This window comes from Chiroxiphia lanceolata, chromosome 3 (assembly GCF_009829145.1).
Source record: "Chiroxiphia lanceolata isolate bChiLan1 chromosome 3, bChiLan1.pri, whole genome shotgun sequence".
In the NCBI taxonomy this organism is placed as follows: domain Eukaryota; kingdom Metazoa; phylum Chordata; class Aves; order Passeriformes; family Pipridae; genus Chiroxiphia; species Chiroxiphia lanceolata.
The window spans coordinates 107,001,708-107,021,004 of NC_045639.1; the positions used below are offsets into that span (position 1 = coordinate 107,001,708).

General features: G+C 40.9%; 1 protein-coding gene and 2 long non-coding RNA genes across 6 annotated transcripts; 1 reads left to right on the forward strand and 2 right to left on the reverse strand.

Annotated features, from left to right (window-relative positions):
• Positions 1-1,133: 1,133 nt before the first annotated feature.
• Positions 1,134-14,802, reverse strand: LAPTM4A (lysosomal protein transmembrane 4 alpha). Of its 2 annotated transcripts, none has more exons than XM_032681565.1 (7): positions 14,430-14,802; positions 7,643-7,763; positions 5,360-5,436; positions 5,145-5,267; positions 3,929-4,024; positions 2,444-2,542; positions 1,134-1,919 (listed from the first exon to the last, which is right to left on the reverse strand). In XM_032681565.1, the coding sequence occupies exons 1-7, from the start codon at positions 14,775-14,777 to the stop codon at positions 1,845-1,847; spliced, it is 939 nt and encodes a 312-aa protein (XP_032537456.1). In that variant the 5' UTR covers positions 14,778-14,802; the 3' UTR covers positions 1,134-1,844. The 2 variants fall into 2 exon arrangements, with proteins under 2 accessions (XP_032537456.1, XP_032537457.1); XM_032681566.1 differs by having other exon boundaries at positions 1,139-1,303.
• LOC116783755 lies at positions 9,001-14,028 on the reverse strand. Its single transcript, XR_004355814.1, has 3 exons — positions 13,686-14,028; positions 10,335-10,418; positions 9,001-9,538 (listed from the first exon to the last, which is right to left on the reverse strand). It is a non-coding gene; the product is annotated as an uncharacterized LOC116783755 (long non-coding RNA).
• On the forward strand, positions 14,717-17,755 carry LOC116783753. Of its 3 annotated transcripts, none has more exons than XR_004355813.1 (3): positions 14,717-15,086; positions 15,966-16,081; positions 17,152-17,755. It is a non-coding gene; the product is annotated as an uncharacterized LOC116783753 (long non-coding RNA). The 3 variants fall into 3 exon arrangements; XR_004355812.1 differs by having other exon boundaries at positions 14,717-15,024; XR_004355811.1 differs by lacking the exon at positions 14,717-15,086 and having other exon boundaries at positions 15,512-16,081.
• The last annotated feature ends 1,542 nt before the right edge of the window (positions 17,756-19,297 follow it).

Consider the following 19,297-nt stretch of genomic DNA (forward strand, 5'->3'; position numbering starts at 1 on the left):
GACACAGCTCACCCACGCACTTGGGAAGTCTCAATATCCACCCCTTGGCAGGAGCTCTCTGCCCACATCCAAGTTCCTCTGGTGCCTACTCATGGTCAGACAGACACACTCACTCAGGACAGATGGATCCAGAGCAGAGCATGTTCTGGGATCAGTATTTGAGTAGCACCCAACAGGTTCAGCTGTTTCTCAGGCCACTTGGTTTCATATGGTCTTTCAGCTCGCCCCTCTCCCCCCTCCCTTTCCAAAGTCCCATTTAAGCAGTCTGGCAGCATCTAAAGATCCCCTAGGTTTTGGAGTCTCTCTGGGAGTCCAGATCCAATGCAGTTCTTCATAACCTGGAAAACTAAGTGCAGCTACCCCCAGCCCTGGGTGTACTCCAGGTACCCCCTCAGGGTAACTGGGAGGACAGGGCACTGCCACAACAGTGGAACAAGATGGTCTTAGACCACTGCAGTTGAAGGTGCTCTCACAGGTGGCACCTAAGGGAAAACTATTGCCAATAGCACAGCCATCACAGAGCAATTTTAAACATGTACAGAGGTACACACTGAAAAGACAATAACCAACAACCTGTAGCAACTTGAATCCTTTTTATCCAGAATTTAATCCAAACTAGAAGGCCATTTTTTTCTTCAGAAATAAAATCACTAAGTTATCTTTTACCTCCTTATACCTCTTGCCACAAAAGAGGAAGAGCAGAAAGTTGTTTGTAGATGGTTTAGTTTTTATTCTTTTTTTAGGACATTTCTGAAGTTATGGTGTATCTCAACAATGCTGGATATTTTCCAGTGTAAATAATGATATAGTCCTACTGGGTGTCTGTCCTGCTCTTAATGCCTGAGCTCTCCAGACATCAGATTTCCCCAAGGGCTAAAAGCCTCCAGTACAACTCCCTTTTCCCAACTCATATATAAGTACCAATCAGGCAAGTAGAAGATGACAGAGTACTTGAACTGCGAAGGCTTTAGTACAGGCTTATGTGTTAGAGGGAATATCCATGTTCTCCACCCACATGAGGACTTCTGCTGAAGAACAGATCAACCACTAAACCTGTAACTAAGTATGGGGACTATCTGCAGGATACTGAAGCACTTAAAGAAAAAACCACCACCAAACAGATAAACCAAGGCTATGGTAAACATTTTGTAAAAGATTTATTTAAGTATCATTTATCACAAAGAGGAAAATACATAGAAGATTAGAAGCATGCAACCATCTTCCACATTTCTATTTATTTTTCTTGCATTCACAGCATGTTGTAATAGTACTCCTGTGCCATCTCACTTCTTCCTCAAAAATACTATGTTTCAAGACATAGGATAACCAACAAAAACACAATAAAAGGTAAGATAACATATGAGAAAAGTGCAAAGTAAAAAAAGTCACGTATATACCACATTCAAACCCCTCCCCTTCCAAAAAATTGATAAAGGCAAACTGTCATTTTGCTGTACGATCAGATTGTCTTTATGAACTACTTTACAAAAAATTAATATAAATTAAGGGCATGATCCTGCAGACACTTATAACTGTAGCTAACTTCAATCAGAGTGGCTCAGTTGGTATTATTAAAAGCCACAAGTTAGTCACATGCATAAGTTCTTGCAGTGTAAGGCCCTAAGGCAATAAAATGTTTAAGAGCATTAAGGAGAACAAAAATTAAAGCAAACAAAATCACTCTCAGATGTGTTTTGCTTAGTAAGTTTATATCAAACATATTTTAAACAGAACAGTTTGCTCCTAAAAGCCCTGAATATTTCTATTACTTAAGCAGTTTTGCAAGATTAAAAGACAAAACCTCCAGGAAGCTGGTACAGATGTTAATTAACATAAAAATTGCTTCAGGCAGGTATGTAGGGAGGTGGAGGTTCCTTCTCAGGCATCTTCACTGCCATTTCATAGGTTGGCAGAACATACTAAGAAAAAGACATTTTGAAGTGATTAGTGCAGAAAGTTTGAAAATAAAAAAAAAAAAAAAAACCAGAACAAAAACATACATGCCCCATCAGCAACTTAATCCTCTGTTGCAGGCAGAAGTTTTTAAGAACTTACTGCTGTTTCTAGTAAGCAAATGAGGAAGTGAAAGAAGGTGCAGGAGCAGTTTAGTGCTCTGCTGAGCCTAACCCTGGGTCATTCATTCCACCCCACTACCTCCTGGCTTTGCAAAGCAGCAAGACAGATTTGGACTCATGCAATTAAAGCTTCCCTCTACTAAAACAAAAACATTCTAGGACTTCTCTTAATTAACGCTCTTATTTTAGGCACAATCAGAATGCAACCGAGAAATAACCCACCAAAAAATTAGCTGCTTTACCGTTTTTAATCTTTCCAGCCTTTCTTTAGAAAGGTGCACAAGGCTTGGAAACATACAGGGATATGGTGATTTTCTACTTCAAAATTAAACAGTGCTGATTCCTTTTATCTGAAACAGAGGTTTTACCTGTGGAGGAGCTTCAAAAGCAGGGTACACAGCGATCTCTGGCAAATTTCTGTTGCTGATGTATTTATAGCAGTTCCATACACAGTTAATTAGATATGCCTGAAAGAAGAGAGATTTCTCTTTTTAAAGACCTCATACGCATTGGCTGAGTCAGAAATTAGATGTTTGATTACATTCCTATGACAAAAAGGAGCATAAATCAACTTAGGCAATACATATCTGAGGAATGGTTGCTATTTCACAGATCTGGCCACATACCTATTGCTCCCCATTTAGCTTTGCTGTCACGGTGACTCAGAGAGGACAAACCACACAGGTTTTAGCAAAAGAATTCACAGATTCATTCAACTAATCTCTGTCAGCCTCAGCAGTGCTAATCAAATTAATCCCCAACTGGCTCATGCTTCTGTGGATCTCAGTCCAAACATGCCCAGTAGGAGGAGGAGGAGAGGCCAACAGTACAATCCCACTCATCCCCGAGGTAGCACTATTTGTCCAACTAACTGCCAGTGTGAAGGAGAGGACTCAAATACACAGCTGGGCTGGCAGCAAAGTGATGGCAGAGCAAAGCTGGTTGGACTTTGAGTCAACACTGACTGCTGTAGAAAGACACACTACCACAATCTGATGAGGACTTGGGGTTTATATTAATTTGTGTAACATTAATGTTTCCCAATCTGGCAAGTTAGCACTTGGTCATACAAGAAGTATCGAATTTCCCAATCTATACCAAAATCTTATCTACTGTATTAGGCTTCTGCTCTCCCCAGTCAGACATTCCTATTGGAGAACATATAGATAATTAGTGAAATTATTTTTCATTACTTCATTTTTTCTTAAATGCAGTCTGAATGCAATAAAAGAGCATTATCAGGGCAAATGTACATTATCAATTCATTTCTCTAATATGATTTGTCTGCACAAGAGTTTCTGTAATTCAAATTAATGCCTCTGTACTTAGATTCTCAAAAAGAAAATAACTGGTAATATCACCCTTCATTAGGAAGGGAGATGCAGCTCTGAATTAACTACACATTTCCTCATTCTATCATCTTCCTTTCAAAACATGCATCCTGGTTTGTTAGGCACAGTGAGGGATTTTAAAAGTTTTGTTTAGAAAATTGTATGCTGTAACTCAATATTGTTTCACCACAAGTTTTCTAACAAATATTAAAATTATCTTCACATAGGCAAAAAGATGTTATTTGAAGCCTTTATGCATTCTTACTTCCTCCTAAGGAAGGGCAGAGCTGCATAAACATGCCCCACTGCACACACACAAGCTAGCTGAAGACACTAGTACACAAAATATTACTTAAGTCATACCATAACTGAACATCCTAACAATTCTGCTTAAAGAAGTTCTTATCTCAGCATTAAGAAGCCAGATGGGTTCTGAATTCAGCACTGAGAATTAATGCAGATTGACAGTATCTTAATATTTAGCAACTGTTGAAAAAGCCATATGCTTAAATTTTACCTTACCTTTAAAATGATAAATAAGGCAAAGAACACCAGAACAATAAACAAGAGACAGCTGGAGTCCAAGGAAAGAAGGTCATCTTTGTAAGGGAAATCCGGCTAGTCAAAAAAAAAAAAAGGGGAAGGGAGAGAAAGGGAGAAGAATGAACACTGCACAGTCAAATATGATAGAAAAACATCCAAACTTCACACCAAATGAAACAAACTCTTGTGTAAACTACTCCCCCGGAAACAAAAAGTTCTGTTTCTCACTAGTTTCTTCTCTATGCTCCCACAAAGCACAGCATTTATCCTGCCTCTATCCTGCAAGAACGGGTCACTACAGCACTGTCCGTGCTCAGTCACATTATCAGTTTCATGCTAATAAAAGATATCCACAAAACTTCCTTTTACACAGCTCCAGCACAGAATGTGTACTTATGGTCCTCTACAACTCTTTAATAACCTAGTATTAATTACCTCATGGCAGTCCAACCTGTAACATACATGTGTGCAGAGCAAAAAGATAAAAAGTTGTCCCCAAACTTCAGAAGAGCCAAACAGAGAGCTTCTTCAAACTTCAGACTTCACTTTCCCTGACTACAGTAACAAACACTAATCCAACTTTGTTTTAAAAATTACTTTTTTAAACATCTGCTTGATCAGATCTAAACACCAGCCAGAAAGAGTTTGTGCTCCCTGTTAACTGACAGTGCATTTTATCCACTGAGTCTTCTTGCAGTTAAATTACAGGCAGTGCTAATGAGAATTCCATTCACTTTCCTTAGAAAGTATTGTTGTAAAATAAGAGTCACATAGAATGTAAAAAGAAAACCTCAATCTCAGATTCCATCCCATAATGCTGCAGGACCTTTCCTACACTTTTCCTCCCCTTCTTTACCAAATAAGGGCCAATGCATTTTAATCTGCAGTAAATTTGCCATAGAGCCCCACTGCTTAAAGGGTTACAAACACCCTTTCAAGTCCAGTTGTAGCCAACACAATTTAAACCAACAATTCCCATCACAATTCTTTTTTTATTCTCCCTGGCTTTCCTTTGGCAGTGATACCTTTGGCCCTTCCATCTCTGATAAGCTCCCGTTCTCATAACCACCCATGGCTGCTGCAGGCTGAATTCCTCTTTCTTATGCACGGGAAGGGAACTGTAGCTCAGTCACTGATCCAATTAAACCAAACCTGAATTTCAAATGTAAAATATCAACTTGAGCTGAACACTTACCAACTGATCCAGGTAATCCTTGATTCTGGGCAAGTAGGTTAGAGAGCTGATGGCAACCAGACAACTGAGCACAAAGTCAAAGAGTTGGTAACAGAAAAATGGGATCAGCCAGCCTACACGATGCTAAGAAGAAATAGAAAAAACCAGCAGCCTGTAAGTTATTTAGTTAAAAATTCAAGTAGCATGTTTAAAAACAGGACTATAAATATACTTACAGCAATGGCACCATACACCATCATTGCACTGATTGTGAACATGAGGAGGGAGATGGCAAACAAAACGCAGGCATTTTCTGCATTAAAAGAAAAACAATAAGCATCAGTAATTTCCTGGAGTTGTCTCACTGCAGCTGACAGGTACCCCAGCTCTGTCCATTACCATGATCTGTTCTCAACTAGTTCATCTGTGCAAACTAGCAGCAGCAGAATACAGTAGCTCAGATCTCACCTAACAGAAAAAGATCTGGTTCAATAAAACCGAAAAGTATTTGGAAAAATCCCTCTGCCTTAATCAGAAGCCTGACTAAAGCTCAGACACATCAATTACAAGCCTGACATAGTTTGATAGTAATGCACCATAATAATGCTGATTTGCAATGTGTCAGTGCTGAAAGTATGTGAGTAAATAACTTTACAAATGGAAAGAATCTTAAGTGAAGCTAACACAGTATCAACCTTTATACTTGAAAATGACTTGGTTATGTAATTCGGTCATTGGCAGTGGGAGCAGTGCTGCTCCTTCAGTAACACTAAAGAAAACAGGAAATCACTGTGTGGAAGGTATCCCATTATTTACAAGAAAAGGCAGTTGAACAGAAGCCAATTTGGAGGAAAATCCAGGACACTCGTGGAAACTGCATGATAAAGATTCTCCTTGAGCATCACAGTTACTGATGACAGAAGCACAGCTGCTTTCCACGAGTTAGATTATACTTTTCTCCTTTTTTAAACACAGAGAAAGAAACCAGCTTGAGAGTCTACAGATGTGGTAAATGAATGTTTTTTACCAATACTGAAGCCAAACTTTTGTGGTTCTCATGCTTGGAAAAGAGATGATCTGAGAATACTTTCTAGTCTGAAATTGATTTGAAAAGACACTATAGAAGTACTTATGTATCTAATTCAGTACAAGATAATATCTACATACATAGACTGCATCAAGAAAGAGCCCCCCCCCCGTCTGAAATGCACTGTGTTGATCAGATCTAAGTCTCAGCAGTCACCAACAAATGTGGTTTTCTTCTGAGAATTTATTACTCTCAATATTCACATGCACAATAAAACCTGTAATATTTCTTCATGCACATAAAACCCTCTAGCCCAGATGACAACATGGGAAATAAGAATCTCTAAGCTAAAAGCACGTGACAGACATTTTACACTAAAGAGTGAAGAAAGAACCTTCAGCTTCAGATGCATCTTTCATTCATATAAGCTTAAGGCTACCAAGTATACCAACATTCATTACAGAACATAGGACATTTTACAGACACCTGCTGTAATTTTACTTAATATCTTGGCTTTATGAGGCATTTGTTCCTTTCTCCCACTCTCAATTCATTACTAATAAATGTGAGTTATGGTCACAGGTCAGAACTCACAGATCCTCAACTCAGGTCATGAAGATTTAACACAAAAGGCTCAAAACCCACATTTGTGCTGCACTATTTATCCTTTGCTCCACTGGATCTAACCCTCCCTAAATTTTCATATAATACAACAGACTACAACCAGGCACCTTAGAAGTGCAATACTAAACATATTTCTGCACGTTTAAAAAGAAGAGAAGCAAAATATATGCACAAGTTTACAGATATGATAGTTAAAAAGCTTGGTCATTGCAGACAAAAAGCTTGACGTCAATTACACTTGTACACATCATACACTCAATAACAGAGTGAAAAGTAGGCTTAATTCTTCTCATGATGCTTTCTGTTTCATTTCTTCTGCAGGTCAAACTTAAATACTTTGGTTTTACTCAAATACTTGGTGTCCCAGTTCTTCCACTTTTCTTAGAAAGACAGCATGATTTTCCTCTTAGGAAAGTCATACAGAACAGCTCTAAGCTCTTTCCTTAAATCTACAAAGATCAAGAAAAATTCTCAAAGAAAGTCTTTAAAACTGTTTTCTGCTGTTTTACTGAGACAGCAAAGATAGTAAATGTTCACGAAGAAAGCAAGTTAGATATGTAGACATATATGTGTTAGATATGTAGTTAGATATACAGACATACTTCAAGAGTCAAAGCATTATATGGCCAAGAAATCTTCAGAAATCTTATCATCTGAGAGGCTTAGGCATAATATGAAGTGAAAATAACATTCCATGAAGTTCTTTTTATTCTTGTAGAAGAACTCAATCCCAGAATAATTTAGGAGAAGTTCAGAAAACAAGACAATCACATTTAAAAGCTCTATGCATATATTACACACTAGTGTAAGGCAAATCCACCACAACACTGCTTTATTTTCTAATCACCCAGTTGAGTTATGGACCTACCAGCCATTCTCTCGGAAGCATAGTAATTTCCAATGACTTCATACTGGATATCAACTGTTGGCACTATATTTGGATGAGTCACTTCTACTGTCAACAAGATGCCCATCAGCAAGTTCACCACCTGAGAGAGATCAAAGTTACCTCAAGGTTATTTGCATTGCAACAACTAGGATCATCTTAATGACACACCAATAATCCTTTATTTCAGTTAGAACTACACTCTTTGCTTTGCCTATATGTGGAAGAAAAAAAAAAGAGAGCACAACTTACAATTAAATTTCAAGCTGATTTAGTTAAACCTCTACCAAAACAACCAGAAGAGCACCAGACACTTGTTAGGTTTAAAGAATCACAACAGAATAACTTTACAAAGTAAGGGGATGGATAATGTTTGTAGGGATTCAAATGACATAATTAATAATCATGGCTGGGCTTCGCGGACGAAGATTTGGGAAGGCTTTATCCACATTTGTTACAGATAATTAATAATATTATTATAGTAATAATTAAAAGAGGCCAGGAAGGTAAGGGTACAGCAGACACAAGACGACACATTTGGAAAGTTTCCACTATCTGTCACAAATTGAGTTAATTTAACCCACAAATAAAGTACTAAGTTTCTGCCATGTTACAGCCTTTATAGAAGCTGGGGAGAACCATCTCCCTCCCCTTCCTAGAGAATTTATTAAAACCTCATCAGTCCTTATCAGAAAGGCTACACGAAGGAGAAAGGCTGCTACAGGAGAAGAAAAACCTCACATAAAGATTGAGCTCCAAAATGTGTAAGCATTCAGCACAGGCTGTGTGCTCACCAGTCCTTCTCCTCCCTCATACGGCCACTGAAGACTACTTCTGTTACCCAGTTTTGGTACATACCAGAAATGTCTTCAGTAAGAGCTCAAAGAACCAAAAGTAGCTTAAGCCTCTGTAAAATTGCCTTCAGAGCATTTATAACCTATTCAAGACTTACAGGGGCATAGTTTCTGTTACTAATATCTGGAGAGACATGCCAAAGGTTGCGTAACAAAAAAAGCCATGATGGTATTTTCGAGCTGCAGACATTTTCCAATCAGTATTCAGTACAGTCACCACCACCAGCAGGATCTTTTACAATTAGCCTCAAAAGAAAAAAAACAAACTGGTTTGCAGTTTCTCACAACTTAAGAATATTTGCCAGGGATTTCTTCTTTTACTGGCCTGGTTCCAGGAGGCAATAACAGTAACAGTGGCAAGTCTATGTACAATTATTGAAGCTTTCAGTAAGGAAAAAAGCTGTTAAAAGTTTTAGCTTTTGAGACTCACGGTTCCTATATTTTTACCCCCTAATGGTTTTATTGTTTGGGGGTTTTTCCCCCCCCAAGGTTTAGAGATATCGTGGTGATAAGCTTGCTTGCACTTTCTGCTAAAAGCAACTTTCATGATATCAAAGCTAGTCACTTTGTAGAAATGCAACTTCATCATACATTATACAAACTTATTAGAATTTCCAGAATTTGAGTCACTTGTATACTCCATTTTATGCCTTGGAACATAAGATACAGCAGCTACTACAGCTGGCAGTGAAGAAATAGGTTCAACCACCATCTTTAGCCTCGAAACAAGCATATTTTCCCCACTCGCAGGACACTGCAGGGTAAACTGTCAAGTTGCTCATCTGCCACTTGTCTACATATTTTATTTTGCTTCACCACTGGTCACATGTACAGAACACTATAATCTCTCACCTGTTTAGTCCTTCTGTATAGTGGCTTTCTGCTCTCAGTGCATTTTCAACCCTTCCATTTCCTCTTCTCTCTGTGAGAGAACTGAGGGTATCCAACTATATGTTGGAAAATACCTTCCTGCTCTAACTTGCTTTAAAAAGCCAGTGTCAAGGGGCAGTTGAAATGTTGATCTCTACTTTACAAAACACGAAAGGACATGTTCAATTATAGCTAAATTATTTATTGTTTACACACAGTCATAAGTTTAACTGCCATGATAGGCTATCTGCCTAAAGAAAAAGAGCAAGCAGGACTTGAGTTACTATAGAAGTACTGAAGAACTCAAATGCTTTGGAATTTTGAGACTGTAATTCCACATCTGTCACTTTTTTTTTCATCCTACCCACAGTCCAAATTTAGCATATAGAAGTTTTTAGTAATTTCGCTAGTTCCTGATCACAGTTCAAAGTATTAAAGATTAATTTTCTCAACCTGAAATGATGTGAAAGGAAAACAGAAAACAGTAATTCAAAATACAATCTATTAGAATCAATGAGACAGAATAAAAATAGTCACTTAACCCAAACCTCTGCCAATTAACACCCCAGGGTTTCCAGTACTCCATTGTTGCTGTTTATGAATCTGTCACAGCACTGAGCAATTCATCACATTCGACATATGGATTTCAATTAACAGCTACAGAGCCAGAGCCTGTATTTTAACTGCTTCCATCCTTTCACAGAAGCTTCATAATAGCAAGACCACACGGCTTGTTTCAACTTAACAATGAACGTAAAAGGCAGCAAGAGTAAGGTCTGGACTGCAGAGCATCACTAGAGCTTGTAAGTATGTACCCACTGCAAATCAAATGTATGTTCACAAATGCGTACATGGAGAAGAAGTCGGAAAAAATATAAAACTTGTGTACACATCAGTTTAAGAAGAGGATTGAAACCACCACCACCTCTGCCTCAAAAAATCCCACCGACCTTGACAAGACAGCACCCAATGAACAGTGCAATGTTCTGAGATAACACCTCAAATCCCAGCAGGCCCCATCCTCATCCTTTTTGCTGGGAAATCAAAAATAATAGTAAAAAAATGTGCAAAATGCACGTTCAAACTCTTACTCAAAAGGTGGTTCAATTAATATGAAAACCCCCTTAATGTACTTTCGTAATATTTTACATTTTAGATTTGGGATGGCTGAGTTTAACACAGTTTGGTGTAGCCTGTATCAAAATTTAAAAATCAAAAAGCTGGTAATCGTGTAGAAAGTCAGCATTTATTACACAATGGTAACAGAAATATTAGCTCCCTATATGATTAGAACTCAAAAGGCAGTGGGACTATTAAAGAGCATTAACTTTTTAATTAGCGAGTTTCACCTCCACAGGGCACACTTAATGCCTTATCATGTAAGTGCTTCTCTCAGGAGGCCTGAACATGAAGTCTAGGTTTCCCCAAGCACTCAGAGTGACTTGAACAAAAACAAGAACTCCTACTTATAATTTGCTTATTTCCTTTTATGAGGTAAAAGAGGCAAATTGCCTTGCACTACTATACTTCATTTTCCTTTCACTTTTCCAATATTTTTCCCTAAACTTGCTCCCAAATTAAAAAAAAAAAAACAACACAGAGTTTCTGATTTGTTTTGGTTTATTATATTGAAATAATAAAAACTGAAAAAGAATTATTTTAAATAGGGTACTTCAGAGACTCTAGCACTGTCAGTATTAGATTGGGACCAGTTATATTCCCTATTTCTGTAAGTCTTGTTTAGTGAATAAACGACTCCAGAGATCCCCCCTCAGCCTCCTGCTGACCAGCAGCAGTTGTATCACTGCCTCCATCGCTGAAGTTTGCTGCCAGGAAGCACCAGCCCCTCCCTCCAAAACAATGCTATTGCTTTTAGACTGTTTATTGAACTCTGATCCCATTTTTGCCAGTGCAGTGTTCGTGCTTCCGGTTTCTGGGAAGCACTGTGCCTAATATGAAAGTTTACAGGAAGAAACAAACTTCAAAGCCACACGTTTGCAATTATGGAGCGAGGAACAGGACGTTTCTTTCTCCTTCCTACACAGAACAGCAGTGGGTGTTGCGGAGCAAACCAAGCTCTGTCAGTCCTGGATCTCAAGTACGACTCCACTGGAAGTGTCCTTAACTTATCTCTTTGCAACTGCAGCGTTATTTACTGATCACAAACAGCAGCAGCCCGTGGACTGAAGCGTGCTTAAGACACTGATCACACAGCATCAACAGCAGACATTTTAGAAGATAATATCCTTGTTTTCTCTGGACTTGCAGAAGTACTCAACAAGAACAGTGATACAACTGTTTTAGCGAGATGAAAACTTAATTAGATGCAAGACTTAAGAGTATGCAAATAAGCAAGGCATATGAAATGCCTAAAGAAATGGTTACATAAGATAACATGCATGTATTAAGTAGACAAACTCTTATCTTAGTAAAACATCTGGAGTAGATTGTTATGAGACTCCATTTTATGTTTGGTATCAAATTCCCTGCACTGCACGGGAACCCAATCTATCCAGTAAAGATCAAGATTTTCAGTAATACAAAACTATTCTTGAACTAAACATTCTCCCCTAGCAAAAAAGCTACCTCCTTCAAAACAACCCCAATAAAATACAAAAAATACAAACAAAAAAACCACCAAACCCACAAACCAAAAAACACTACCCTACAAAGAAAGTAATTATTACTTGTCCCACTGTAACTTACAAGCAGAGATTATTAAGTTGATTTAGAAATACTTCTCATGAGAATCTGAAAGACTAAGTTAGCGCTATATTTAAATGGTGCATTAACTTCTAAACAACCTGACATACTCTTGACCATTTAATTTTTTTTAAAGTTTGTGAGCAGACAGATAAGTCTAATTTTCACTGTCCAAACTGTACACTTTGCCTTCAAAAAGGTATAAATTATCGTTGAATTCCGATTTAAAGCATTAGGCAAGACCACATAAGACTTCATTGACAGACCTTATTTCAGCTCAAACAGCCAACAGCTGTCCGACTTAAAAGTCCTCACCTCTTCCCACGTCACAGCTGGGAAGAACTGGATAAAGATTTTCAATGCACAGTTTAACAAAGCGTTTAATACATTTTATATAAACTTTTTTTATAGAACAACACAGCTCTGAAGCACTTCGTGTGCCCCCCACTATACTGAACTCAACTCTATTTTTCCCTCCAGCAGACTGACTCGTTGCACAGATCAAAGCCCCATCCGTCCCTGGAGCAGCAGCCTCATGGGCGCCCGGCGCACTTTTCACCGTCCCTAGCACGCGTTCAGAAAGAACAAAGAGGAGCTGCAGCCAGGCAACAAGGCGAAACATAAGCACAGTAAGAGGGAGGTAGCAGCTGGAAGTACTACCAGGTCTGTGGCCACGGAAACACATCCCTGTCCTCCGCCCCCAGCAAGTTCCTGGGTTTACAGACACTCCCGCGAACAGGAAACGAAGTGGGGAAGGCAGCGAGGTGCTTCTGTTCTCTAACAAGGATCACCGTCTCCCTATTGTTAACGATTTGTGCTTCTCCTTGAGGTACCAGAAGCACATTCTTGAATTCCATCCATCAGCACGGGGCAAAACTTCCGGAGGTTTTGCAGGTTTCCAAAACAAATCCGACTCTCAATATTACAATGGACATTTATTTTTCTATTTTAAATGACCTAATAACAGAACCTAATCAGCACCATGACATTTTTTCCCAATTTCTTCTTGAAAATGAAAGAAATATCCTTTTCCTAGAGTTTTGTTACATTTCCAACCCCCTACCTTGCTTTTTCTTCCAGTCCTCTCTCCGGCCACTTTATTGTTTGACTTTACATTTTTTTGCCAATCAAAGGACCAAAATGCATAAAAATATAGGATCTCCCCATACTCGCTGAAGATAAGCCAGGAACTCTCCAAACTCAAATCCCCATGCCTGTAAAAGCAGTTTCTGTGCATAGCTCTTTCACATCAACCCGTTAAAATTCAGCATTCTCTATTTTTTTTACAGGGTAAAGGAAAATACAGGCTTTGGCTACAGCTTCAGGAAAACAAAAAAGTTATGATTCAACTTTTGTAAACTGTCCTCTCATTTTTACTGCCCGCGAGGGTAAGGGGAAGGAAAGATGAAGAAATCACTTCAATAAAGGGGAACTCAGGTTGGTAACTCAGCTCCGTTTAAGGGAACTAAGGGAAGTTAGGGATCCAGGCCTTTAACTTTCTGGTACTGTTTTCACGCTTCTATTTCACCCTAGTTCAGAACTATCTCTAATGTTTCATCTTCATCATCACCGCTCTCTCTTGGAAAGAAACAACTCACCAGGCAGAAAGCAAAGAAATGTTTTGGGAGCCAAATTTGTTTCCATTGCTTCTCAGCCCCTGTGCCGAGAACACCAGAGCATGGAATAATAGGGAACTTGCCCTGTTAGAAAGCTCTTCGACAAGCAAAAGAAATGCTCATTTTGGAGACAATGACCTTCCCCTCCGAGCTTACACACCACAACTAATCCTCCTATAACACACCCCAAATTCCATTCTCCCCCAGCTCTCTTCCCTTACCAAGGACACGCTCAGTGCTGTTAAAAGTCTCAATCCCTCCAACATAAGAATGGCAATATTAACACAAACCCTCCGAAACCCAGATTACAACGCTCTGAACTTTCCCTTCCCTTTCTTTTTCTAAGTACAACAAGGGAGACCGCCGAGGGACAACCGGGCTTGGTAAGGGAAGGAAGAGGGACTCGAGCCCCGTCGGGTGACCCCAGGAAACCCCCTCGTCCAGCTTCCCCTCGGGAAGGGAACAATTTCCTGGGGGACGGGGTAGCCAGAGTTCCGCAGCCCCTCGAGAAAGGAAACAACTCCCGGGGCGAGGGGAGCGGGAGCCCCTCGAAAAAGAGAGCAACTCCCGGGATGAGGGGAGCGGGAGCACCCCGGCCCCTCAGGACGGCCACGCGCGCGCTGAACCCCCCGCCCCCCTACACCTCCACCTCCCCCGCGCACGCGCGCTGCGCGCGGCCCACCGCCGCCGCCGCTCCCTCGCCTGCCGGCCGCCCCGGGCACTCACCATGTACCAGGTGCCCAGAATGATGGTCCCGGTGCGCACATGGCAGCAGCCGCAGCAGCGAGTGCTGTAGAAACGGTCCCGGCTACGCTTGAACGTCATGGCGGCTACAGACACCTCCGTCCGCCCGACCCACCACCCGCCCTCTCCAGGCAATTCCCGAAGCCCGGGGCCGTAAAACCCCCGCGCGCGCGTCACCCCGCGCGTTAGCCAATCAGGAGCCGAGAGCGGGTCGCGGGACGGGTCCGCGTTGCCGCGGCAACGGGTGACTGACGGCACCGCTGACCAATCGCACTGGCCTCGGGAGTGCCGCCCCGCGCTCACCTGCGGGGGCGGGGCTGCGTCCGCCATTTTGGGTCCCTCCCGCCCATCCCACAGCCCCTCGGGCGGTGCCACTCCGTGCGGCAGATTCGGCGGGAATACGATCTGTCCTGCTCGCCCGGGGCATGAGGAGCAGCTCGCCGTGCTCCACCCATGCTGTGCCAGTGTGGGGTGACCGGGCCGAGGAGCCGGGGCTTGGCCGTTGTGCAGGCAGCGAAACCATAGGGGTGAAACTGTTGTCCAGCGACAGCGCGGTTTCCCTCTGTTCTCGGCGCTGGTGAGGGGCACCTCGAGTACTGTGTCCACTTTGGGGCCCCTCACTACAAGAAAGACACTGAGGTGCTGGAGAGTATCCAGAGAAGGGCAGTGAAGCTGGGGAAGGGTCTGGAGTGTAAGTCCTATGAGGAGCGGCTGAGGGAGCTGGGGGTGTTTAGTCTGGAGAAGAGAAAGCTGAGGGATGACCTTACTGATCTCTACAACTACCTGAAAGGAGGTTTTAGCCAGGTGGAGATCGGTCTCTTCTCCCCGGCAACAAGTGGTAGATAGGATGAGAGGACACGGCCTCAGACTGTGCCAGGGGAGGTTTAGACTGGACATCAGGTGCAACTTCCTCACAGAAAGAGTCATTAGATATTGGAATGGGCTGCCCAGGGAGGTGGTGGAGTCACCATCCCTTGGAGGTGTTTAAGGAAAGATTGGTGCTTAGTGCTGTGGTCTAGTTGACATGGTGGTTTTTGGTCATGGGTTGGACTCGATGATCTGAGAGGTCTTTTCCAACCAAATTGATTCTGTGATTATGGGGCAACCTTTAATTCCAAAATAAAAACCAGGAGTAATGTCTCCTGGTCCTGGTTTGAGCCAGGGCAGGCTTAATTTTTTGCAGTAGCCTGGAGGGGGCATGATCAGGATATGGAGGTTATTGTGTACCTCCTTACAGGTTATTCTGTACCACCTCGTGGCATTACGGGGGGCAGGGAAAAGGGACTCTCCCTTTCAGGAAAAGGGGCTCGTTGCAAGGGAAAGGCAATCTTACTTTCATGAAATGAGAATATTTTTTTCTTATGAATAGTTTCTTTTCACATACTCTCTGTCATTACTATTGTTGCTACTCCTGTTAGTTTTCTTAACTTGTTGCTGTTTCCAGTAAATTGTTCTTATCTCAACCCATGATCCTTGCATTTTGTACCTCTAATTCTCAATTCCATCCCACCAAAGCAGGAAGGGGAAGAGAGAAAGAGCACAGAGTGCAGTTTTTGGAGAGCCGAGGTGGGGGCACTTAACTGGGGAGTACCATTCCTAAACCACAACACCTGAGGAGAGCCTGAAGCTTTGAGGTACTGCTGACATCCCCCAGCTTTCACTGAAATTCAGCCAGTGCTGTAGAAGGTTTGCTATTCTTTTGCTATTCTTTTGCGTTAATTCCTTGGATTAAATAATAAGATTATACTAAGAGCATAGGTCATAACAGGGAAAATAGAAGAGGTGAAATTCGGTCCACAAAGGTGCTTTACTTTGTTGGTGAGTCCAAGGCCCTGTTGATGAGTGGGTAATGGGAATGTTTCATTAGTCCCACTGAAACCTGCAGTTGCTGTCCATGTTAATGCACATGTTAATTAGAAATAACATGTATAAGTCCAAGTGCTACCTTTGTATGTGTACCACACATACAAAGTGGTGTCCCCACCACTTAGACACGCAGTCTCCTGTTCCCACATGGAGCAGGACCTATAAACTTCCCCTGACCCAAGGGTTTCTGCAGACCTGAGCTGTTGATACAGAAACGCACTGTTTATTTTACTCCTTTATATGAAGCTGCAAGTATGTTCTTCTTGGCAGTGTACAATCAGTTTGAGACACTCACAAAACCGTAAATATTTGCCATGCATATATACACCAAGATGTATGTCAGTATTAATACTGAGCTTTTTCACCCTGAACAATGAGAAGGTAATGATAGTGACTGTGCTTGTCCTTTTGATATATTCCAGATCCTACAATTAACACATTTTATTGTTTTAGCTGCTTAGCCTATTTTTAAACATGAGCTGTTGCTGAGTTGTTTGAAATTATTTACTTAAAGGCTTTAAAACTGACCTTTTTATTTTAAATCCCCAGTGTTCCGTAATTGGTGTTTTTCTTCCTTAGGGCATATTTCATTTTTGAATAAACATGTTGTAAGTGCTGCTAAGACTGTTGTAATGATCCTATTATAAACTATTGTTTGTTTCTCTAGTGCTCCTAATGTTCTCAGCCCTGTGCACAGATGCCTTAATTATCAACACTCTGATTCAATGTAGCGAAAAGGGACTAATTTTAATCAATATACATGCATCCATGTAAATAAATAGAGAAAGAATGTGCATTTTATTGTAACCAGTCATTTAAAAAATCGGTTTCCTCACAGATGGCACATTGGGAAGCCTAAGCCAACTGTTCCTGCTGCATGCATGCCTGAATTGATTACATTGTTCTGTGGAGCTCAGAGACTCTCCCTCCTGTTGGTCTGTCCCTGTGTGAAACAGGAATTCACAGTACTAGAATGAGTCAGAAGTGAAAGCCAGAGCCGCTCCCCCGAGCTTGGACATCAACTTGGTAACACCTAGATCCCACTTTCAGGCCAAGTGGTTTGTGAGGGCAAGTGTTCCAGCTAAGATCTTGCAGTTGGACACTTTGCCTTTGCTTGGATCATGGCAGCTCTCATGTCAGGCTCAGATCCTCAGGGCTATTTTCATGAGATGAAAGAAATCTTAATTAAGTGTTCATATCTTTGTCAGCCAGACTCAGAATAAAAATTGATGCGATTCCCTTGAGCTTCACTGCTTGTTATACCCTGCAGACAACAAAGATACTGGGAAGAATAATGTGAATCTCATTTAACATCACAAAGAAGCTTTCCACAGCAGGATAGACTGATGTGAAACTATTGAATGGGCATAGAAAAAACTCTCTACTTTCTCTTCCCTTGAAAAAAAAAAAAAAAAGAAAAGATTAAAAGAGTATTTTGAGAATGATTGCATTGTTTCCTATACTTGGGGAAAGAGAGAATAGGTTAATGATTTTAGTCCTACCCTCTGTGAAAGATTCCAGTTCTTCTATGCCACAAGCAGCCCAGATGACCTCAGGCAAGACACTTCCTTCTAGCTGATCCTTAATTCTCTCCTTTTTGCTAGTTCAAAGAGGATTTGTGAGGCTAAATATATAAAAAACGAAGGGCTCATCTTACAGCCATGACAGCCAGAGCAAAATCTTGGAGACAGAGAGTACTGGTGATAAAACTTTTCCTCAAACAAATAGCAAAAAGACTTTAGCATGCAGGACCAAATTCCCACAACAGTAAGAGCAGGAAGCAGATCTGCAAGTCCAAAGCAGCTGCAAAAGAATGATTGGGATTCCTTTACTAGCATGATACTTAACTCCTTCCTCGCAGCAGGTAGGGAAGGTATGATATCACAGTGTTCCTCATTAGCCAAGCTAGTTAGGGCTTTCGAAACCCATGTCTAGACAGGAGATTTGCACTTCTGTCTTGAGAGGGCCTAGCAATGTTTTACCAAATACAAATTAGTTTTGAATAATCATATCTTAATAAGGTGACAGTAGAATAGCTAGGATGAGGTAAATGAGAGACCAGGCTGCATTTTCCTTCAACTTCTAAGTTCAACACTCACAAGATGTCAAAACCATGGAGCACTAAGGCTGTTTTCTCCTGATATTTGTAATACCAGTCTTTCCCTTTTGTGCTGTTCTTCAGTCTGTCCTTGGCTAGGAGATGTTGGTTAATGCTGTCACCGTTACTTCTCTGCACACACTGTACTATTGCCAGGATGGAAATATTTTGAAGGATGAGGTACAGTTCTACTTCAGCATTTGCTCTGTTGCGTGAAGGGAAACCTGCAGATCCTGAGCTGATGATCTTATGTAACCTCCTCAGGCAGAGTTCATATCAGTTTATAATGAAAATATTGTCACAATTGGGGTTGGGAGACTGAGGCGCGGAGAGATGAACTGATTTGACCAACACTACAGAGGTTAATCAAAGTTCTGGGAAAATCAAACAAGTCCCTTGTGCACTGGGTTCTTTACTGGGGAATAAAAGGTACAGTGCAGGACATGTTGGAGCTCCTCCATCCCCAGTGGAAGTCACTTAACTAAAAGGGCAGTAACAAGTTACTCCTATATTTTTTTCCTATAATTGTATGTGTCTACTACTCTGCATTCCAAAATTAAAAAAGAAAAAAAAATGAGGAAAGGTAGCTTCTCAAACTCGGTTATTTTCTACACTGAACAACCATTTTTAAATTAAAAAAGCAAAGATTTTCAACATCACAAAGCAGGTAATATCTTTACATAGCTATTGCAATATGTAACACCATATCCCTTCAGCAGAATTTAGAAAAATCCATAGAACTGTTGCAGAAGGTGTGAAAAATATGCAGGCTAAGATCATGGATTGACTTTTTGCTTCCTTAAAAGATATAAGAATGTACTAAAGTAAAAGCAAAGCATTAGCATATCAATGAGGGGAAAAATCCCTCAAATAAATTACTCAGGGG